The 24,083-nt window shown below is 41.9% G+C and overlaps 2 protein-coding genes across 3 annotated transcripts in view; both read left to right on the top strand.

Moving 5' to 3' along the window:
* Positions 1-19,040, top strand: part of TARSL2 (threonyl-tRNA synthetase like 2) — a 20,621-nt gene extending 1,581 nt beyond the window's left edge. The window contains exons 2-19 of the mRNA XM_006020019.3: positions 580-672; positions 1,234-1,424; positions 2,372-2,495; positions 4,242-4,363; positions 4,921-5,038; positions 5,480-5,544; positions 6,331-6,409; positions 9,059-9,205; positions 11,400-11,498; positions 11,963-12,129; positions 13,013-13,175; positions 13,983-14,120; positions 14,679-14,756; positions 14,876-14,976; positions 16,106-16,210; positions 17,633-17,705; positions 18,385-18,499; positions 18,853-19,040. Coding sequence (XP_006020081.1) covers positions 580-672; positions 1,234-1,424; positions 2,372-2,495; positions 4,242-4,363; positions 4,921-5,038; positions 5,480-5,544; positions 6,331-6,409; positions 9,059-9,205; positions 11,400-11,498; positions 11,963-12,129; positions 13,013-13,175; positions 13,983-14,120; positions 14,679-14,756; positions 14,876-14,976; positions 16,106-16,210; positions 17,633-17,705; positions 18,385-18,499; positions 18,853-19,001 — 2,127 coding nt within the window. The 3' untranslated portion in view covers positions 19,002-19,040. The remainder of the gene's footprint in view (positions 1-579; positions 673-1,233; positions 1,425-2,371; positions 2,496-4,241; positions 4,364-4,920; positions 5,039-5,479; positions 5,545-6,330; positions 6,410-9,058; positions 9,206-11,399; positions 11,499-11,962; positions 12,130-13,012; positions 13,176-13,982; positions 14,121-14,678; positions 14,757-14,875; positions 14,977-16,105; positions 16,211-17,632; positions 17,706-18,384; positions 18,500-18,852) is intronic.
* A 4,593-nt stretch (positions 19,041-23,633) lies between these two features.
* TM2D3 (TM2 domain containing 3) overlaps positions 23,634-24,083 on the top strand; it is a 10,165-nt gene continuing 9,715 nt past the window's right edge. The window contains exon 1 of one of the 2 annotated variants that reach the window (XM_006020016.3): positions 23,634-23,745. The gene's annotated coding sequence lies outside the window, so the exon portion shown is untranslated. Of the gene's footprint in view, positions 23,784-24,083 lie in introns of both variants that reach the window. The other variant, XM_006020017.3, reaches the window with a different exon arrangement.

Below are 24,083 nucleotides of genomic sequence, written 5' to 3'. Positions count from 1 at the left end.
GCGCGGGGCCCGGGGCCGGGGCGCGCGCCCGGCGCTCGGGCCCGGAGCCGCCTCCTTCCGGCACGGGTTTGATGCCGAGCAGTGGGGAGACACGTGGGCAGCCCCCAGGGTAGGAGGTGTCTGTCCAGGGCAAAGCGCCTTCAGCCCTGGTGACGGCTGGTTCTGTACTCATCCCTGCCCGGCTGGGGCACCAGCAAGCCCCCCCGCCCCCCCGCCTCACTGCACCACGTGCCTGGACCCCCACCCCAACCCTGCTGCACCCCACCCCATGCACCCTGGCTCCCCCGCTGCCAGCTCCCTCTCGGACTGTGTCACGCCGGCACCCTGCGGGCTCCCCTGTTGCAGCAGCGCTGGTCCTGCTGCACCAACCCCTCCCCTGGAGCAAAGGCCGGAGGGGGAGCCTGGAGCCCCCCGGAGCCATGGGGGGTCCGCAACCGGGTAGGAGCCCCAGGACCACGCTTCAATCACAAGCAACCTGGAAGGGGACAGCCCTGGCACAGCCCATCACCAGGCCATGTTCTTTCGCTGGTGCTGGCTTCAGTACAGTCGATTTGACAGCGTCTAATCCTCTCTCTCTAGGACGTCTCTGCTACAAACCCAGTTCCTGCCAAGAGCAAGAATAAAAGGGAAAAGAAAAAGGAAAATGAAGTTGTGAATGGACTTAGGGGTGAGGTAAGCAGCTGTTTTATACTGTCTCAAAGGAAAGTTATTACTGGTAAGTCTTGACTTGGTTCATGGACAGTACTTCTTTGTTGCATGATGTGTACAACACAATAAACTGGCAGGTTTTCTTTACTCTTGTTAGATATCTAGTTGCAGGAGGAGTGCTTGCCATTACAGGGAGAGGGTCTGATCACACAGGACTAGCTACAACACGCAAAAGTAAGCGTGTGTGTGTGGCAAGACGATTTGAGCGCTGAGGTGAAATACCTTGGTCCCCGTTGTTAATTCTTGAAGGTATCGAGGGCAGGTGCTGCTAGGTGAGAAATTATAGAAAGGAAGATGTAGGTGAAGGGTGAGAAGGTGTGCTGTCCAAAACAGTAGTGCATTTTAAAATGTTTTAATATCCATCTTTATAACATATTTGAAAAAAAACTTGAAAAAGGTCATGATAGTCATTAATATCTGATCTTTTGATTAGAATATCAGCAATGATATTATAATTGCTCTCTTACTTTGTTTTCTTTTAAAAAACAGATGTATGTACGTTTATGATTTTGATGATTTTTACAGCTGTGCTATGAGCCAGACTTCATAGAAGACAGGATGAAGATTTATGAAACACTGAAAAAAGAACACGATGCCTTGCTTTCCTACAGAGCAGCCAGTGAGAACAGACCCATCAAAATAATTCTGACTGATGGGAATGTGGTTGAAGGGGAATCTTGGAAAACCACACCTTATCAAATAGGTGCAGGAATTAGGTAAACTGCAGATCTAAACATGCTTACTTAGGAAAGCACTAGCCAATTGCCCATCAAGAATGTGAGGGGGTGGGCAGAGGCCTGTTTCCAGCTCCTTCCCTCTCCCCCTCCTTGGGTCCAGGCCTGTTCCTCCCTTCCCCCGCTTCGGGTCTGCCTGGCCCGCATCCACCTGCCTCCCCTTCCAGCTGTTGTCAGGGCCCAGCTGTGGCAGGGCACCCTCACCGTACCCTCCCTCTTCTCCTTCCCTGCCAGCTTTTGTCGGAGCCCCTTCCCCTGCTCCATCCCCTTTGTCCCCGCCATTGTGGCAGTGCTCTGCTGCACCGTCTCCTGTCCAAACACTCTTGGAGCACTCTGATAGATTGGCTGACTGAAACAACCAGAGCGCGAATAAAGCATTACGAACAGACAGACTAAGACTTTTATAATATTAGAATTCTACAGGGTAGTATGATTCTCTCCCCCTCCCCCTGCTAGTTGAGCACTTAAGCTCACTGACATAGAGTGGGTGACTTTTTTTATCTTGACCTTGCTTTACTGATACCTCAGTAGATTTGGTCTTAATGTAGAAATTATGGGGTGAGCATCTTGGGTTGTCCAAGTCTATAGAGGGAGGTCAGCCTCTGATTCCAATGGCCCCTTTTAGCTTTTAAAATGGATGAATCTGTAAGAAAGTAACCCAGATGTTTGAAATCGTGTGGAATATTAAATAACTGTACAATCAAGGATTGTATGCAGTAAGCAGAATTTACCTTTACTTCTGAAGCTTATAGGAAAGGATTGGAGAGTGAACTACTAGAGAGTTTACTGACTTTGCCTCAAATATGGAAGGTGTTTGAAAAATATGTAAAGGCCAAAGAGCCAGTTTTTAAAGGTGTTGGGTTACAAAACGCATCTAAAAATCTGGCCTCAAATGACTTCAGGATTTGTGTATTTACTTTCATCTAAAGTCAAGGATTGGCAGAAAATGCAGTGATAGCCAAAGTGAACAGTGAATTGTGGGATATGGATCGTCCATTGGAAGGAGACTGCACACTTGAACTGCTTACATTTGATAATGAAGAAGCTCAGGCTGTAAGTAAACAAATTTATCAAGTTCTACTTGATTAAAAGAACATCTTTAAAAAGAATGCATAGGCTTGACTGAAAAATAACAAGATCTGCGTGCTAAAGTAAAACCTGTGTGATATTTAAAAAAATTCTCTTATGTTGTGCATAAAATGTCTAAGAATTTGACTCAAAGGGAACAGTCATACATATTCTTAGGCTTAGCTATTAGAATGATGCGGGGGTATATTAATTAGTCCTTTTATTAAAAACTCATCCAGATTATAAATTTACATTAAAAATAAAAAGTCTGCCTCTCCTCCCTTAGCTGAAGACCACATCAGTCCTGTGCATACCATTCGGTGCAACTATAAATGTGCATAAAGTATAAGCTGAACTTTATCATGGGGTTAAGACTTTATTGCAGTAAGTTCTAAGCACAGGCTGGAGAGTAGTTCCATTGAGTACAGTTGGATTGCACTCTAACGTTAAATACATGAACAAGTGTTTCCAGATTTAAAGCCTACCTTCATTCAAAGCAGTTCAAAAGCTAATAGTTGTACTATGAAAAAGTGATTCTTAAATGACCTCAGATAACAGGGATTTAAAGCAGGGGTGCTTAACCACTGCTCTGTGGGTTAAATTGTCCCATGGAGGCTTGGCATCTGGCCCGCGGGGCTCCCTATGGGCCAGGAAACTTGGAGGCTGGGGAGTAGTGGCAGCTAATACCTCCCTGCTGCCAAACTCCCAAGCCCTGTGTGGTAGGTTGCAACTGGGCCACTACCTCTTCCCCCCTTGCACAGCCAGATTGGAGCTGGGTCATGCTCCCTTCCCTTTGCCCAGCCAGTTTGGGGCTCGGCCAAGCCCCTTCCCTTGTTGTGGGGCTGGGCCTCACCCCCTTGTCTTCCACCTGGCCAAATTGGGGTGTACCCTTCTCATCCCCACCAGCCTTATGGAGCTGGGCCATGTCTCCTTCTCATGGGGTCTGGTTATGCCCCTTCCTCTCCACTTGTGGCTGGATTGGGGCTGGGTTATACTTCCTCTCCACTTCCATGGGGCCAAGTTGGGGTTGGGATAGGCCCCTTTCCCTGCATGGCTGGTTTGGGGCTGCCCACCCCCACCGGTGGCCAGATGAGACATCACTGGACCTGCCCTGGGCACAGGATTGGGTCCACTGGCCTGATCCAGCCCATAGAGGGACTTGGCACTGCTGATTTAATCCACTAGATGAAAAGGTTGAGCATCACTGACTTAGGGCATGGTGCTGGAAGAGACCTCCTGAGTCACTGAATCCAGTGCCCTGTAATCGCAGGTAGCTCCTACTGAAATTCTGGTCATTAGCTAATCGTATGTACTCCATGGTACTTATACTAGTCAGTCAGGTTGCTGTAAATATGCGTAATATTTCCTTATAAATTAAACGCTGAGATGGCCATAATCACGCTTATTTATAAATTAACAAAATGGAAAATAAAGATTGTTATGGCTACATCATGTAAGAAACTTAATCACCAAGCAAGCTGGAATAAAACGGCTAGAATGGTACAGCTGTATGTTAGAACCAGCATTTATCAGCTTGAGTTATTGAATATAGGTACTAATAATTTAGCACGGTGGAAATAAACACAGAGTCAGCATCTTCTATCTAGATTTTTAAAATCTTGGCTTTAAGCCAACATCTATTTTACATTGGAATGCTTTGGGTTTTTTTACATATAAAATTAAGAGGTTGTCTCCTGGTATGTTCCATTGACATCTATTATTGGCATGTAGGTTTACTGGCATTCAAGTGCTCACATCCTTGGAGAAGCTATGGAGAGTTACTATGGAGGCTGTTTGTGCTATGGGCCACCTATTGAGAATGGATTTTATTATGACATGTATATTGAAGACAGGTAATGTTTCTTTGGGTTTTTACTTCAGTACTTATGTTAAATTAGATTTTTATCCTCATGTGAAAAAATAAATCATAATCAAATGTAGGTTAGTCCATTAGGTTTATGATAAGTTAGTCTTCCCTTTGTAACTTTTTTGGAAGGAAGAGGAACTGGTTTAAGGAAAACTTGTGCAAGTCTTAAGGTGCAGGATTTTTCATGTTGAAAGCTTTTTGGAAGAGCTTTTGGGTGAAATATACAAAAGCACTTAGGCAATTTCAGAGTCAATTTCACTGCAAGTCTTTGGAACTTTAGCTCTTAAGTTTCCAGAACTGTTTTGGAACTGGGACATAAGGCCCTTAGGTGCTTACCCTTTGTATAATACTTTTGTGCAGCTCTTCAGTTTATCTACATTTTACCTCTAATTTGCCTATACCCAGGCAAAATATAGAACCTGAATTGATAGATAGGGTGACATAGGCCTTGTGTGTGGCTTCTCGGTATAGGTAATTAGCTTAATGGACTTACCTTTTTTGTTTTTTAATGGCACAGTAACTCTTGTCCATTTTCTTGTTTAGGGGTGTCTCTAGTACAGAATTCCCATCACTGGAGAACAGATGTAAAAATATCATTAAAGAAAAGCAGTCGTTTGAAAGACTAGAAGTCAGCAAGGAGATTCTGTTAGATATGTTTAAGGTAACTATTTAAAGGAGCTATAAGACTTGGAGTAGCCATCATGTGGAATAATACGTTTTCAAAACCTTTAAAACAGGACATTATATTTTTAGTAGGACCCCTCAGAAATGCTCTAGGTGAACAATAATCATAAAACAGTTTCTCATCCACTAAAACATGCTAATTTCAATATGGAAATAAAAATAATCAATAGGAGTTTAGCATTTGGCACTAAAATGCTTTGCATAATTGCTACACCTGCAGTCAAATTAAGCTGTTTCTGTTTTATGACTGTCTTCTGGTTGGAAAGTCAGACTTGCTCAGCTGTATTTGATTGTGTTGCTCTTTAGTTGCTGCCTGGCTTATGCCAATGTAGATGCAATTGCTGCTGTTATACTAGGACATAGTTGTAGTTTATTGACATTCGAGTTCTCCCTTTTGTTCTTTTTCTTTCTGACCTAGTATAACAAGTTTAAATGTCGTATCCTGAATGAAAAAGTTGACACGCCAACTACCACAATATACAGGTAACAGGATACGTAAGTTACTTATACTATATTTCTGTAATTGGGGATCATGGGAATTATGACAGATGTTATCTAAATTGGGGGAAGGGATTCACCCTATGTTAACATGTCAGACTTAAAAAAGATTCAGTTTTTTTTTTAAACCAAAGTGCTATGCTCATGCTTGATTTTAAGCATTTGAATAGTCTAGCTGAAGTTGATGGGTTTACTCGCCTGCTTAAAAGTTAAGCATATACGTAAATATTTGCAGGACTGGAACCCGGATTTACAGTTAGTATTTTTAGTTTTGTTCAGTTGTAGCTTCTGCCTAAAACAAGATACATCTTCTACAAAACCAAATCTTGTCTCCTTTGGGAAATAGAGGAGGAAATCTCTGTTCCAAAATTGCTTCCTGTTTCAGTGAGAGGAATAAAATAAATTGTTCAAATGGAACTTGAACCACAGTAATGGTTATGCTATCTGTTTTTTCTATACATCGACATCTACGTTGGTTAGTCTGTAAAATGCAGCTCTACCCTAATTTCTACTTGATTTCAGACTAACATGGATGAACATACTAACTGCCTCTGTTATCAGAGTGCTAGATAAGATTCATATCGTTCAAGTTAATTGATGTACAAGAACATTTTTTCCTATTGTACGGCTGCAAATAGATCTCGTGCAGCACAGTTAAACAGCTGAAGGTATACTTATACCTTGTATGTGGCAGTCACATCTCTTAGACCCTATTACTGTTTTAAAATGTTCAGATCTTTTACATTAAAAAATGTTGCTGTTTTTTGATAGGTGTGGTCCATTGATTGATCTTTGCAGAGGGCCACATGTGAGACATACTGGAAAAATTAAGGCTTTAAAAATATTTAAGGTAAGCCTAGATATGGATTAAGTATTAGAGCTAACCAGCAACCAGGATACCTTTTGGGATTCTGGGGCTAGGGGAGCTGATTAAACCTAACTGGGTGGAACGTGAGCGTACTACAAAACCATATTCAGTCAGCTACTTCTTGTTGTCTCCATGGATCCCACAGTGTTGAGGTAGCTATCCCTGATGCACAGTGAAATTCATGTAGGGTGAATAATCAAAGGACCTATAGGCATGTCTTTTCCAAACCCTAAAGGCCAGGCTTGGATGGCTCTGAAGGGGCTATAAATAATCTATAGTCTTTAGGGAAAATCAGTGACTAGTTCCCAAACCTTAGTTTATATCACTTGTAAATTTTCAAAGTCATGTCTACAAAAGGCAGTCAAGAAGCTTGTTTTTGTAAATTCAAACTGATGTTCTCACATATTTCCAGGTGCCTCTGAGGGCAAGTCTTGCTGGTTTACTAATGCCCGCCCTGAACTGCTTTTTTAAAGTGCCTTTACTTACAAAATAGCCAGTTAACATTTACAGATAGCAATGGTCTTCATGTATAAGTTATTGGCAATGATACCCTGCTTTCAGGTATTCAGCATCCCTTTGCTTTGTCACCTTGAGATCAATCCTTCCTTGGCATTAAATAATTAGACTCTTTGATCATCAAAACAAGTAGCATGATTTGACTATGAAAAAGAGTGTATGTAAAAATAACTTTCTATTTCTGATTGCTGTTCTGCATTATGATGTGAAGTTACAACATTTGTTTTACATTCAATTTTATAATATGATGTAACCCAGTCATCATCAGCCATTCCTCGATATGAGGATGTCTGCTGGGGGGGTATTACTTCTGAATTTTAAGGTGGCTGAGGAGTCCAGTCTGTGTTCTCCAAGTTTTTCCACAGATATGACAAATGGTGCCTCTTGCGGGGTTGGGGGGCAGGCACAACTGTTGGCCAGGATGTTGTGTGCTTTCCTTCCTCCTCTGCCATTTCTTGGCTTTCTAAGCAAGACAGTTCTCTTCCAAATGGGTTGTAGCTTGATGTATGATGCAGCAACACTGAGACCTACTAGCAGCCAGGACTTATCAATTTGCAGGGTTTCATAGTTTCATAGTAGCTAGGGTCAGGAGGGACCTGAACAGATCATCTAGCCTGACCCCCTGCCACAGGCAGGAATGAATGCTGGGGTCACAAGACCCCAGACAGGTGATCATCCAACCTCCTTTTGAATTTGCCCAAGGTAGGGGCGAGGACCACTTCCCTGGGAAGTTGATTCCAGATTTTGGCCACCCTAACAGTAAAATATTGCCTTCTGATCTCCAACCTAAACCTATTCTCCATCAGCTTATGACCATTGTTTCTTATCACCCCAGCGGGTGCTGGGGAGAAAAGAGCTCTGCCTATTTGCTGTTGATCCCCCCTGATGAGCTTGTAGGCAGCCACCAGGTCCCCCCTCAGCCTCCTCTTGCTGAGGCTGAACAGGTTCAGGTCCTTCAGTCTCTCCTCATAAGGCCTGTCCTGCTGCCCTCTCACCAAGTGGGTGGCCCTCCTCTGAACCCTTTCCCGGCTGGCAACATCCCTTTTGAAGTGCGGCACCCAGTACTAGACGCAGTACTCCAACTGCGACCTGACCAAAGTCGTATAGAGGGGGAGGATCACCTTTCTGGACCGGCTTGAGATGCACCTTTGGATGCAGGACATCCTATTCTCATCTGCCCACTTTTGTAGTCTGTCTAAATCTCTCTCTCTCTTTAAGTATGTCCACCTCACCCCACATCTTAGTGTCATCAGCAAACTTAGACAGCGTGCTTTCCACCCCCTTGTCCAAGTCGCTGATGAAGATGTTAAACAGTGCGGGCCCAAGGACCGAGCCCTGGGGTACCCCACTGCTCACATCTCGCCAGGTTGAGTACAACCCATCCACCACTACTCTCTGGGTGCACCCCATCAGTCAATTTTTCACTCATCCAACTGTGCAGGCATCAATGCCGCGGTCACTTAATTTATTGATGAGGATGGGGTGAGAGACAGTGTCAAAGGCCTTCTTAAAGTCTAGAAAGACTACGTCCACAGCGACACCATCATCCAAGGATTTAGTTACTTGGTCGTAAAAGGCAATCAGGTTGGTTGTGCAGGAGCTGCCTTTGGTGAACCCATGCTGATTGCCCCTGAGCATGATCTCCTCTGCAGGCCCCCCACAGATACACTCCTTGATGATCTTCTCCAAGAGCTTCCCGAGCACCGAGGTGCGGCTTACAGGCCTATAGTTACTTGGGTCCTCCCACAAATTAAGTTCTGTGGCGATGGACAAGTGGTGGTGGGGACAAGAACAGTGATTTCTGAGAGTCCCTGGTTGCAAATCTGGACGTAGGCAGCAGTCGTGTGATGATTGTCTTTGTAGCCCAGGATGACACGATGCAAGTTAAAATTAATGTGGCAAATTATAACAAAGACATGACTAGAACAATCACTTATTTTCTGTCCGTTAGTATACCAACCAAAAGGTAGTGCAGGTATGTTTGTTTTCTTAAACCAAGCCTGGGTGACTTGATGCAATTCTTTCCTAAGAAACTAGATTGCATTAGCATTTGTTATTTTCTCCTAGCAGTGATTATATGATATTGTTTTAAAAAATGTTTCTTTTGAACATCAGAATTCCTGTACATATTGGGAAGGAAAGGCTGACATGGAAACTCTGCAGAGAATCTATGGAATATCCTTCCCTGATAGCAAAATGATGAAGGAATGGGAAAAATTCCAAGAAGAAGCCAGAAACCGGGATCATAGAAAAATTGGAAAGGTATGCTATTCCATGGATTCATGGATCCACCTTGTATGGCCTTCCCCCCCCCCCCCCCCCCCCCCCCTGCCATATCCAATTCTAGTTGATTTATCGGGCGGCCCCTTCTCAGTCCCGCCCCCCCCCCCCCCCCATCCATTCCTGCGATTCAGCATATTAAACCTTTGTTTAATATGAGGCGCATCTACACGTACACATAATGTGCTTTAGCCCAATTTTAAGTGCATTAAGGGCACGCATCTACAGGTTTACGGTCTTAATGTGCCTTAAAAATGGTGATTTTAGGCTATTCAAGCCTAAATTTGATACCTGCATAAGGCAGGTATCAAATGTATGCATGAATAAGCTAAGTTGCTGTAGGAAACTAACTTTAGTCCCAAATCAGTCTGTACATCCACATTAATGCACCTTAGCATATGTAGACGCACTCCTAAATTGCCTTAATGCGCATTAGGCTAATGTGCACATAAAAGCACATGTAGACATGCCCATAATTCTGTTACTCCTATGTATTCTTTTTGGGACTATCCTAAGCGATTACTGTCTTGGTGTTCCAACTTCTGTACATATAAATGAGGGATCAGTTTTATGAATTTGCTGAACTGTTGGTTGGATTTTACAGCTGAAATCTAGCAAACTAGATTTGTTAACTTGATGTATGTTTTGCTAATATTGGTATAAAACTTACTTGGGATAATCCCTTTTTATTGAATCCAGGGAACATCAATTTACTAATTTTAATGCTAGGCACGTTACAGGTTAGCTTTTACCTTGGAAAATATTTCTTGGCTTAGACGTGTGTATTTTTAATCAGTCAAGACTTAATTCTCTCAAAATAATGTTAGTGTACAGTCCATCAATCTAGTGTTGATCAAACTAATTTCTTAAGTTTATACTGAACACAAAATACATGTGCAGACTTGAAAGTGATTAAGAAGCATAAGAGGCAGCATAGGAGAAAGGTGTTTATTAAAAAAATTACCAAGTAGGCAACTTTGCTGAAACGTTCTTGGGCTCCTGGCATGATTAATGAGTTAATTGTGCCATAAATGGCAATGTGCCACTCATTTCAGCAAATGTTATGGTGTCCTAAAATGGCAAAACAGCCAGACAGATGTTCCACATATAATGGAAAACATATTTGTGGTTGGTTTGTATAGTATCTTAAATTAAATATGGGACATGCCAGCTTCCCATGTTGACAATCAGTTGATTGTTTGCATTGGATCCAGGGCAGGGTCCTCAAATGGATACAAGTACTGGTCAGGAGGAGTTGATTCGATCTTCCTGCCCAGTACTCGAAGAGTTTGTGATCCCTGTAGGATGTTGCTTGTGTTCAACTTGCCAAGCAGGGGGAGCCAATCAACTCCCACCACTGCACACTTCCAGAAAGAGTACTGAAAGCCCTGTATAAGACGTTACTGGTGTGCAGCTTTGAACTTGCTGAACAGAGAGAGCTGATTGGACCCCAGATCTTGATTCCCAGGCTTGATATGTGCTGGCAGGTTGAAAGGGCATGATTGGGACCTGATCCTTGATCTCAGCAGTCGTGTCCTGCCATGCACATGTGGGACCTTTGTCATTCTATAAAGGTTTTACAAGCCATTAATAAATTGATCCTTAGTATAATGGTAAAGTGTAAGCCTCTGTTAAATAGGTAACTGGCACTTGCTTCCTTGGCCCTTTAAAACAGATGAACTAATGACCGTTACATTGCTAACAGAGATTTTGCAAAGGAAACATTCTAGAGCCCTACTCTTAAGTCCATTTTCTCAGAATGTGATTCGGATAGAGACTGTACTTTCTCATAATCCTAGTCCAGTAGGATTTTACAGCTGCAATCTAGCAAAGTAGCATTTCTATAGTGAGTGATGGGGTGTATTCCTACCAGATGCATGTTCTCCTACACTGGCAGATTAGGGTGTGTTTCCCAGTGTGGCAATTACTTGCAGGTTCAGAATTTTGAGGGACTGTATGTTCAGACAACCACAGATTCAGAAATAGAGCTCTAATTTCCTCTCGTACTTACTGAAAATAAGAATTGCAAGTAAACTACTTTTTCTTGCTAGCCATATTTTTCATCGTTTTGAACAAGGAACTTTAAACACGGTCAGTTAATAATAGTGATTGGATGACAGAAAACAATTGAAACTACAGCTGAGAGGCTTACAGAATTCTGCTTTAATTTACACAGGAACAAGAACTTTTCTTTTTCCATGATCTGAGTCCAGGAAGCTGTTTTTTCCTCCCCAGAGGTGCCTTCCTTTACAATGTACTTACAGATTTTATACGAGTAAGTGGACACTTTTAAAATATTTTCCAATAACATAATTATTTACTTTTTCTGTCTCAGATATGTTGATGTATTGTTGTTTTTAGACTGCTCTTAATATCTGTAATACACTGATTGATCACAAAAGGGCATTAAGCCCTCTGTTCAGAAAAATGTAAGCATGTAAAATTTGTGTATATTCACACACTGAAGCTTCCCGTAGTTATCTCTGTACAACCTCAGTGAATAATTTGATTCTAAATTTATTTTTTTTTAAAAAGGTTTAAGAATTATTCTGATATCGCAGTATATAATTATTAAATACCTAAGTCCCTGTTGCAAAATTCATACATGATTGTCTTGATCTGTCTTCCATACACAAATGTTGTAAGTAATGTTGCAGGATTCAGCCACTGGGATCTGTAAAGCATGTGATAAGTTTTTTTCACAGTGTCAGCTTTTGAAAGGTTGGATTTATTTTGTAGGGCGAGTATCACAGACGTAACTTCACTGAAGTAGTGTCGCCCAATATCTATAATAGTAAACTCTGGGAAGCATCGGGCCACTGGCAACACTACAGTGAAAATATATTCTCGTTTGAAGTTGAGAAGGAGACTTTTGCTCTAAAACCCATGAACTGTCCAGGACATTGGTTTGTATTTTCAACTCCATTACAGTTTTATCTTTCTTATCTTACTATATTTATTCTTTTGAGTTTAGGGAGAGAAGCGAGTGTAAATTTACATACATTGTATGCATTTTCTAAGTGCAATCTACTATATAGTAAGCAAACAGCTTTCTTAAGAGCCAGCATCAAGAGATGCTGGATTGAGTACAGTTCAGTTTCACTGATAGTGGAAGACTCTTCTCATAAGCTAACTATGTTTTGGTACTTTCTTGAGGCATTGCTTAAATACTGGTTTCAGTGTACTATTACTAATTTGTATTAGTGCATAAAATCCCTCTCATATTTCTTTTATTTGAGAGAATTTACCTTTTTTATTTTGAGATGGGTAGATTTATCTATCTAGATACAGATATAGATACATAGGCAAAAAATTGCCAATTGTCATGAAGTACATACTGCGGGGGGGGAAAAAAACATTCTTAATTGCAACTCACTTGTTTACTGTTGTTAAATAAACTGTATGTTTGGTGTAAGCATGACATAGAGGTTGGAGCATAGGATGGGGCACCAGATACCACCAAGTTCTACTACTGACTCTGATAGAGGCTTTGTTAAGTGGTCTTTGGTTAGGTCAGTTCTCTGTACCTCAGTTTCACTGTCGTTCTGTAGGTCACTATATACTTGCCTACCTTCCGTGGATGTGGAGATAATCCATAAATATATGGTAAATGTTCAGTAGATGGAAAGTGCCATATAACTGATAAATACTTTACTTATTTTTCTTTATTGATTGGCTCAAGCTGGTTTATTTCAAAATGCACCTCTTGCTTAGGCCTTGCATAAAAAAACAGGTGAAAGAAGCCAAAAAAATGTAGGTTGTGTTTGTTATCCTTTTGGTCTCTTCTAGCCTGATGTTTGCTCACCGCCCACGCTCCTGGAGGGAAATGCCTATTAGACTGGCAGATTTTGGAGTTCTTCATCGAAATGAACTTTCAGGGACTTTAAGTGGCTTGACGCGAGTCAGGCGCTTCCAACAGGATGATGCTCACATCTTTTGCACAATGGAACAGGTTAAAAAACTTCCCAATCTTTCTCCTCTTCTCCTGACATGTTGCTATGTGGTTTCATGCAGGATTTCTTGCTGTAGTTTAGTCTCTGTTCTTTGTTCCATTGTTCCCTTAAGATTCATCTTAGCTTTCTGTGTTTTTTGCTTAAGCCTCTTAAATTTAACACCTCTATCCAAAATTGCCCCTGGTGTTCTCTGATTTTTTTTCCTTTTCATGTAAGTGTCACTATCTTATAGAAGAGCAGTGAGTATTTGAGAGATGTTACTGACCGAGAGTAGGCCTGATGTTGTATATCTATAGGGGATATTTTATATACCATCTTATTTTTTCCCTTATTGCCTAAAAATACTTGTGCCGGGACAAGTTCCCAGGGGACTAAATAATTAGCCAGGAAAACTTTAATGAAAAAAATGGCTGTTTAGCAGTCAAGTCCTACTCCTCTAATCATGCTCATTATTTTTCCAGGAGTAGTTCCATAGATTTAAGTGGGATCGCTTTAATAAATCAATATACTATGAGAGAAGCACACATGCTTCTGTTCTAGTACCAGGCAGTACTGCCTGTCCTACTTCATGGCCACCACAGCTCTATTCTTGGCTTTGCAGAATGTATGGTTTTTCAATTTCATTGACTTATTTATATTTTTATATATAAGCAGACAGGCAGACAATAAATTAGATTAAGAAAAAAGGCAAATCTGAAGGTAGCATCTATCACACTGACCTCTACATAAGCGACAGTAATGACAAACAGTTCTTGGAAGCATTTTGAATTTGTTTTTAAACTAGTATGTTTTGCTTAAATTTTCAGATTGAGGAAGAAATGAAGGGCTGTCTCAACTTCTTGCAGTCAGTTTATGCTGTCTTTGGTTTTACCTTCCAATTGCATCTTTCCACAAGACCTGAAAATTACCTAGGGGAAATAGAAATCTGGGACCATGCAGAAAAGGTAATACAGGCAAAGATTTAGCATTTCCATTCATGAAAAAGAATAATTGTCTGAATTGCAAGCGTTCAAACCTTTGTGCTGACTAGTTATGTTGAAGTAAATAGGATTGCTTATATAGGTCAGAATTGAAGGGCTGGTTTAAAAACTGTGCATGTGATAAACATGCTGGTCAAGGTGTGTGAAATGCTGACAAATTGCCCAATTTTTGTGAAGGCCCATTGCTTGAACTGACTGCTAGTGTTTTTTTTTCCCTTTGGTTTCTTCTTAGACTAAACATGCACAAATCCACATTTTAAAAATAATTATTTTTAAGCTATATTCATTATAAAGTTCTCATTTCTAAGGTGTTTGAGTTGGTTCTATTCATTTACTCCTTTGTCTTTCAAAGATCAAGTAGCGCGGCTCTGTTCCTGTTACCCCTCTTCCTGTTATAAGAGGTCTTATTATTTATTATTTATACCCTACCCTCCTCAGAAGGGCTTATTAAGATGTATTATATAAATCAAATTATGATTTATCTATACTGTTTAAAATTGGTCTTTTGTGGTTTATAATTAGCAACTACAAAACAGCTTGAATGATTTTGGAGAGCCATGGAAGTTGAATCCAGGAGATGGAGCATTTTATGGTCCAAAGGTTAGTAAGTCAGTGCGGTTCTGCAACCTAGCAGAACCGCACAACAACTTTGTGGATAAAGACTTGGAGTAACCAAAACCTTGAAGCTAGTAAATGAGACACTGGGATTTCCTTTACAGATTGATATCAAAATCAAAGATGCTATTGGTAGATACCATCAGTGTGCTACTATCCAACTTGACTTCCAGCTACCAATCAGGTTTAATCTTACGTATGTTGGGTAAGTGGTTGATTTCTTCCAATTCTGCTGGCATTCTTGTGCCAAAAACTAAATCTTCACTTACAATCTTCACTTTTTCTATACAGCCTCTTCACAACTCTTGCTGTTTGTGACCCCATTAAAGTGAAGTTAAATGAATCCTCATGATACATTGGTTGCTGGAGAAACCGTGACCCTATTTAAGATGCATGGGGAAGCAGAAGATCTCCTGAATGGATAGTTGGAGTTGAGCATATTCCCCTATGTTATCAAAGTGTTCAGCTGCTCCAGTGCTTGCTTTCACTTTAGTCACTGTGGAGTGATGGCATCTCTGAGCACATTTTGTTTACATGGTGAAGCACAGCAGCTTGCAAGACTCAGACTTTTAAGTTGCAGCTCAGGCCCCCTAAATTTTCCTTGTGGAGTATGCACAATATTTGCATATGACAGTTTTTGGAGGAGGAAAACTTATTTTGATTTCCAACTTGACAGAACATTTCCTGCTTGGATAGAACAATCTGACTACTGTTTTGTCCTTTGAAAAGTAACTTAAGCATTGTCATTTCTTTCTATGTATAATTTTGTGTTACTGCTTCTTATCCTGTGTGATAGTGTTTTATAAATAACAGAAATAGGATCTTTAGGATCTTTTCTGATCCTGCTGCTTATTCTTTAACTGAAGTCGCAACTAGTCGTCACACTAGGATAAGCCCCACAGAAACCAATATCTCAACAGATGGGTTTAGATGGTAAATAGTAGGAACAGAAAAGATCCTGTGCAAAAAAAGATTAGGGTATCATTCAAACCTCAACAAAAATGTTACCTTTTCATATGTTTATCTCCTCAGATATAGGCTAGAGTCATAGAGTTTGAATGAGGTTGCAAAATATGCTGGTTTCATAACCATTTGCACCCATTTCTTATTGTATGCAAGCAGGATTCTTTTAAGCCAATGTGACTATAATTTGTTTCATGACAAATGTGCCTTAAAGCAGATAAAAGAAGCTACTGGGTCTTGCCCAGGTATTAAATTATTTTCTAATATTTAGTTTTATTTTTTGCATAAAAAAATAAGTAGATAGAAAATACACTAAGATCATTTGTGTTCTGGTTAAGGCAGTTTTTTATAAACTTTTTCTTTCTTTGCAGTAAGGATGGTGATGATAAGAAAAGGCCAGTGATCATTCATCGAGCCATTTTGGGCTCAGTGGAGAGAATGATAGCTATTCTAGCAGAAAATTATGGAGGAAAATGGTATGTGGCACAAGCATGGTATTGGAAAACACTATGAAATTAGATGCAAATTAAATAAACTTTCTAATAGCTTGTGTGTGTTAATGCAGAATAATTCCCCAAGACTTTTTGAAAAGTAGCACAAGCAAGAGGTAGAATGTCTTATTTAAGATCTGAATGTAATGAGATTTAGTTATTAATAATTAATTTTAAAAATACTGTATTTACCCAAATCCAAAATTACTTTTTTAATAGATTCTACACATGGAAAATTTATAAATATGTTATAGTTTTCCACATGTAGGATCTAAGTATTGCTGGATAATCTTAAATTCATCTCCCCCTATTCACCACTGTAATGGGGAAAGCACAGAGAGGCAAGCAGGTAGTGGGGGAGTTGAGCAGCCTGACTGACATTTCCCCCACACACACACACACACACACACACATCCTCCCGTCCCCCTTGCCCTACCCTGGGAGTTCCCCCAGTGTCTGTACTCTCTAGTCACTAGTCTAGTGCTTGCCTCTGTGCCCTGTTCCTACCACTTGGTACCTGCTCACACTGAAGCCTGCACCTCTAGGTGCCTGCCCCTTCCTAAGGCTGGAGCTGGAGCCACAGCTGTCACCACTACTTCCTGGTTGGGGGGAGAAGGGCCAGTTCCATGCCCAGGGCTAGAGTCAGATCTGGAGCCACAACTCTGGGTAAGCAGGGGAGTAGGGCAGTGGGGGCAGAGGCTGCAGCTCCGACTTCTAGTTTAGGTTGGGGCTGAAGCTGGAACTGCAGCAGCTGCCTGTCCCCTGTTCCCCATACTAAAATCCAAGAGGGAGAGGGGTCTTTTCCCCCATGTTGAACAAGCAGGGAAAAAACTTGTCTTGGATTTGAGTAAATATGGTATTGCAGCTATTGGATTTTGCAGACTAACAGTGTTACACAACTGTGGACTCGGATGAAAGGTTATAAATTTAATTTTAGGAGTTTATAATAAAACTACATATAGAATAACATGGAAATAAAGACATGTTCTAAATGTATTATACATATTTCAACTGCTACATTTCACTCATCTTTCATTATTTCGGTTACAAATTCATTCATTTTAATTTTTACGATATGTAAGAAAATTATGTAGAGCAATAAATTACGAGTCCACCATCTGGACACCCTTGAAATATCCATATTTAAGGAAGATTGGATTTATGATGTTTTTTCAGCTTTATCAATAAATTTCATGGATTTTATTCAGTTAAATGAAAATGCTGTATTGATATATTTTGCCACTATGAATTAGGAAGAATTGAATAAAAATCATTTCCTACCCTACATGTCTAATTCAATTTAAAATAACACCAGAGTAATTTACAAATATATTTATTGGAGAATATGAGTATTGGCATAAATGGAAAAATATATATACGAGTTTTTATTTTTGTTATATTTGCCAGGCCTTTCTGGCTCTCCCCTCGGCAGGTCATGGTTGTTCCAGTGGGGCCTACTTGTGAGGAATATGCCCATCAGGTAAGAGAAGATGCATTCAAAAGTATCCAATAATTAATAAAAATAAAGTTACTTTAAAAAAAAAATGTTTCAGTTCCAGGACAGAATTGTAAATACTTAAAAAAATAATAATAATAATTTTGAAGGTATACTTTTCAAAGTTGAAAACCATTTTTTTAGAAGGCGTTGACAACTTAGCTAATATTTTGAAGAAAAGGATATGTAACACAGATCACTTTAACATTAACATTATTTTGGGCTCTATTGCTAATTATTTCAGTAATTTAATAACATTTATCTTCTTCAGTCATTTACAAAAAATCATTCCAGGAGTAGGTACCTTTTTGTGTGGTAACCAGTGTTTCATTATAAGGTTGTATGTTAAACTAAGAGAATAAACTAGCTTATTTTATGCCCCCCACACACTTGACTGTCTAAAGCATTACCTTGTCTCTTTTTTTGTCAGAGAAACATTTGGAAATGCAGGTGTGAGACTTCCCTGGAGTCAGCAACTATTTGATATGCTTGTTGAATAGTGTTGACTTTTGTAAAACTTTATCGTAACTGCTAACAAGCACTTAACTTTATTTAACCTCCCTCAAATTAGTCATTTCACTGGAAGGGAAGGGTCAAGGTCACAGTCTGTATTTCATCCATCTACGTATACTGTAATACTAATAAAACTTCAAATTTCTTCTAGGTTTGTAGTGAATTTTTTGAAGCAGGATTTATGGCTGATGTTGATGGAGACCAGAGTTGCACATTAAACAAGAAAATAAGAAACGCACAGCTGGCTCAATATAATTTTATTTTAGGTAATTGTAGCATTTTGATGATTCTGAACATTGCACATACTTTAACATTTTGTACAAATTTGATGTACACTAAATTTTATGCTGTAAACAGTGAGATTGAATTGAAGTTATTGAGTTATCAAAAGCAGAAATGGCTTTTCTTAAAAAAAAAATTAAAAGGATGGATATTGGATTATAGATAGATGGATATCTGAACATGAATTTTATGTTTAAGTAGTGGGGTCTTTATATGGTAATAAAAAGCAGTAGCCAGAATTTTTGTGAGTTTCTTTTTTCCTAATGATTTCTTACTCTTAAAAAAAATCACATGCCTGCCCATCAGTTAATGTTTTCATGCAATGTGTCTTTTGCAGTGGTTGGGGAAAAGGAAAAAGCAAGTAATGCTGTCAATGTGAGAACAAGAGACAACAAGGTTCATGGAGAGATTTCCATATCTTCTGCCATTGAAAAACTAAAGAATTTAAAGAATTCTCATACTCTAAATGCAGAGGAAGAATTTTGAAATTGGTTAATTTCCTGAGATGAAACCAAAATGCCTGGCTCCTCACTCTAACATTGTAGTGTTTTGTTGCAAAATCTTTGTATTAATGCAGAAATATGAGGCTGATGTGGGTGTTTTGGGGATAGTGTAAAAGGACAGGTGCAACTATGGATTCTCAGGCAGTCGTATAGATAGCAAATGCCATAAAAACTGTACTTGTATTACAAAATATATTGTTTATATAACATAAGTTTTGATTGTTAGAGCTAGTAGAAGAAAAACATTGGAATGTATTGGCCTGCTGCTATAATTACTGAATTATTTCAGATATTCAAATGATAGCTATGTAATTAAGTTGAGATGGAATCTGAAACTTGACAGTTTGTAGATGCATGAGGAGCATTTTAACTTTATATGCTGTAATCCCAGTTCATGTCAAGTATCTTTATTTTATTAGGATCAGCCTAGTTCCTACTAGGTTAGTGTTCCCATGCCACTAATGCACTGGTAACTCTTACAGAAGTGAGCAGCAAGGCCGGGGACTGAATAACCATTCACTCCAAAAGTGACGGTCTAAAGAGAGGTTGAGTGTAACAAAGCTTGCATTGTTGCTTGTGCTGTGTGTTCTGTGGATAAAAAGAAACATTTAAATTTCCAGTGCTGTCACTTTGGCCCTTTCCAAAACTATTAAACTAACCATGCATAGAACCAGAGTTGACTAGAGCAAGGTGCGGGGCCCGAGGCAGATCAGCCTGTATGGGGCCCCACTCCCACGGGACCCATACCCGCAGAAGCTGCTGCTGCCACCAGTGGCAGCAGCATGGGGGTGTGTGGAAGGCTGCTGCTCCACCCAGCTGCTGTTCTGCCCCACTCTGGGGTCCCCCAAAGCATGCAGCCCAGGGCAGTCACCCTGATTCACCCCCCCCACCTCCCCCAGGGACGGCCCTGCATAGAACGCATTGTGGAATTTCTGCTTTGCTTCAGATAATGGCACTAGAAATATCTATTCCACCCCTCTCTTTTTTTTTTCATGTTTACTATACAGGACACTGGAAACTCCAAGACTCCTCTTTCAATTGATCCATTTTGTAGGTTTATTTTTTAAAGTTTACTGTTCCTGTCAGTTGAATAAATCCTCAGTACAACAATCTGTTTTGATTAATTTATTATCTATACAAGTGTACTTTTTTTTAAATGTTATTATTCTGTACCAGGTGATACTCAGTCCTCCGCCCATGAGGGAAATCTAGCCTGGAGGGTTGTGGCATCTGGTCCACAAAGGTCTAGGAATTTGATGGTGGATGGGGGTGGGGGCAATCAATGTTGCCATTGCTTTCCCACTGCCAAATTTCCAAGCCTCTTGAGCCAAATGATATGGCCCTGCACACAGGATCCCACTGGGGCTGGGGCAGTCAGTCTGATCCAGTGCATACAGTGCTGGAGTTGGCACTGTGGGCAGAAGTGACCCGAGCAGGGTGCAGGGCCCTGCCCCTGGATGCAAAGAAGCCGGCGGTGGGGGGTGGGAGTTGCTGAGTGGCCAGACACGAAGCTGGTGGCAGCGCGGTGTGGACCCTGCTTTGCCCAGCTCCGCAGGGTCCCCTAAAACACAGGGCCTGGGGCAGTCCCAATTCTCTCCTCCCTAGGGACGGCCCTGACTGTGAGGCCTGACCTAGTATACGGGGGACTGGGGCAGTGAGGCCTGATCTGGGGCCAGGGCCACGATATGATGTTCTAGACAGGGCTGGATCTGGCACATGCTAGATCCAGCTCTAGCCCTATGCATGTCAGATCACACCCACAGACTGGATCCAGCCCACCTCACCCATCTGGCCTGTAAAGCCAAAAGGTCAGGGACCACTGTTCTATCCAGTTGTTTCAGTAACAAAGCTTATCTAATTTTGTCCAAAACTACAAAAACAATCATATAAGGCTCTTTCAAAAGTGCCATCTCTCTCTCTGGAGGAGTGTCTTCGTTGAGTGAAGGCCCTTTTGAGATTTGTGAGGTGACAATCATGGATGTTTTCAGTGCAAATTCAGTGGTATTGGAGGGTTTGGGCTGTATATTACAGCTTTCTTAATGTGTTCAGGGTGACTGCTGGTTCTGTGCAGATATGTATGTCTGTGGGTTTCTTGTATATTGTGGTCTACATCAGCGGTGGCCAAACCATGGCTTGCAAGCGGCATGTGGCTTGCCGGGACAGTACTTGCAGCTCTTGCTCCACTTTTTGAAGCCTGCCCACTTCTGGGACTGCCAACTCAGGTGCTCGGCTCCTGGGGTGGGGGCTGCAGCCACACTGCTTACACTGGGGCATGCTCCCCGTGGGGAAAGCAGGAGGAGCTTGACTCTGGGTCACTTGCCACCCTCCCCCGCTCTCTCACCAGGCCACTCAGTCCCCCTCTTCCGCCACATCCAGCTCTTGAACTTCAGTGGAGGATCAGATGTGGCTCCTAGGCTGAGTAACTGGCCACCCAGGTCTATATTTTATTATTCTGGATAGTGATCATGTCTAAAAAGGAGATGTTGATGCTGAAGTATTCAAGAGAGAGTTGGATAGAGGTGTGATGATTGATTGAGTTTTAGATGGAAGTCAACAATCAGAGATTGCAGGTTTTCAGTCCAAATGATGAAGATGTCATGGATGTATCTTAAGTATAGTCACCTGGAAGAATTCCTCAAGGACTGCGCCATCAAACCCTTGCTGTACTTAAGATATATCAATAATGCTGTCATCATCCAGACTGAAAACTTGCTCCATCAGAAATTCAATCATCACCCCTCCATCAGACTCTCTCGAATACTCCAGCACCAACAGCTCCTTTTTAGACATGATCACCAGCTGCAATGGTAAAATACAAACTACTGTATACAAGAAGCCCACAGACTAACATACATATCTGCACAGAACCAGCAATCACCCTAAACACACTAAGAAAGCTGCAATATACAGCCAAGCCCTCTGATACCACCGATTTTGCACTGAGAACACCTGTGATTGTCACCTCACCAATCTCAAAAGGGCCTTCACTCAACAAGGACACCCCTCCAGAGAGACAGATCTCACTTTTGAAAGAGCCACCTGCAGTACAGAAAGAAACCCCCATGAATCGCACACCACTAGTTATGACATATCACCCCTCCCTTGAGTCTATATAGAAGATCCTCAAACTGTTGCAATCCATAGTTGAAGAAGACCCAATTCATAAAGAGATCTTCCCAGAGCCACCCATCCTAGCCTTGGAACAAGCACTGAACCTCACTAACCTCATCACCAGAAGCAAGCTTCCTATTGCCCAAAACGCACTGAATGGATCCAGACCATGCTGGCACAAGAAATGTAAAACCTGCCAACACATCTCCACCACCCCCACAATTACTATACCCCACAACAGAGCCATCACCATTCCTGGATCTTACAGTGGCACCTCCAGAAATGTAATATACCTCATCCAGTGCACTAAATGCCCTGATGGAAAATGTGGGAGAAACCAAACAACAACTGCGCACTAGAATGAACATGCACTGAAAATCCATCAAAGACAAAAATACCCAATTACTTGTGGGGGGCACATGTCTCACATACAACTGCCCTCTCTCCAATCTCAGTTCTAATCTTCAAAGGGAATTTACAAAACGCCTTTCACAGACCAGCCTCCAAACTTTACTTTATCAATCTGGATACAAAAATTAATGGACTAAATATAGCTATTGGATTTATGTCACATTATAACCTGCCTGACCTCTGCCACCCCAGGAAGAGCACACACCAACTACAGATGTTTCCTCTGCCTGACTAAGAGGCGTTTGTACCTGAAAGCTTGCAAAGAAGTTTTCCAACGGGCTGGATACAAGAGCGTGGATTCACCCAAAAACCCTTGTCTGCCTCTGTCCTCAGCCCAGTGTGCCTACTCCCTGCCCTCTCCTGCAGTTCGGTAATGTGTAACAACTACATTACTTTTGTTGGCTACAAAGGACCAACTCGGGATCCTTAAAATTCTAGTTTATTAAATGGATGCAAAAGTCAGTTCATAAACCTTGGGGCTGATCCCTTCAAACACATGCACTGTAGCTATGAATACTAAGCACCGGTTTCAAGATATACCTGTCCCCAAGCGCTGGAGTCTGCCATCAATGGCCAGTCAAGGCTTCTTTCAGTGCGATGTTGCTTCAGAAGAGGGTCGCTGGCTGGTCCTTCCGGCTGGACAGGCAGGCTGCTGATCAGGTCAAAGAGGGCGCCATTGGGGGTCATTCTTTGCTGCCTTTTATCCCTCTCTGGCAGACTTTGGTGACTTCTCAATTTTCAGGTTTACCCAATCCAGGGGTCATTGACTTCGTGGGACATCCCCCTTGGTGGCTGTAGGATGGCAGCTGTCAGCCCCGGGGTCACGTCGGCGAGTCCGTGGATGATTTTGATGAATTCACTGCGGTGATGAATAGGGCTCTGGGAGCAGTTGATGGGGGTATTTCAGCCCCAAGGGTCGGTCTCCAGCGTTGATTAGTTCAACCCGGGGCTTCTGTACCTTTAACAGTGACGTTTGAGGGAGTTCCCGGCTGCTACATTGACTCTTATTGACTCTTCCTTTTGTTGAGTTGTGATGTTAATTGACGCTTAACTTGTTACTGAAGCTGACTACTGTGTTACACATGCAATGACTGAGTCACGCGCTCAGTCAGGGCCCGCCTGACGCAGGGAGGGGGCGGTTCAACTCCGGCCCCTGCTAAATAACATAGTTACCGGTCTGGAAATAGAGCACGGTCAGTTATGAGGTAAGGAGCATAAGTTATCAACTGCAGGAGTATACAAGGTAAAACACAAGTGTCGCAAATGCCACTGGTGCAGATTTCTGCGACACTCTTAGCCAAGAGCAAGAGGCGCAGGTGACCCTGGCGGGCGCGGAGGACAAGTTGCTGGAGGGCGGGACGAGTGGGAGGGGGAGCGGGGCTTTGTGACACCGCCCCCGGGGCTGGGGCTGGGCCAGGGCAGGCACCTCCCTCGGGCGGGACCCAGGGGCGGGGGTGACTGCAGCGCCCCCTGCGGGGGAGGCAGCGCACAGGCAGCTCGTGCCGGCGGGGGGCGGTGCGGGCTCCGCCTACAGAGGCGGCGG

Source organism: Alligator sinensis, unplaced genomic scaffold (assembly GCF_000455745.1).
Source record: "Alligator sinensis unplaced genomic scaffold, ASM45574v1 scaffold458_1, whole genome shotgun sequence".
In the NCBI taxonomy this organism is placed as follows: Eukaryota; Metazoa; Chordata; order Crocodylia; family Alligatoridae; genus Alligator; species Alligator sinensis.
This window is presented reverse-complemented; position numbering and strand designations above follow the sequence as displayed.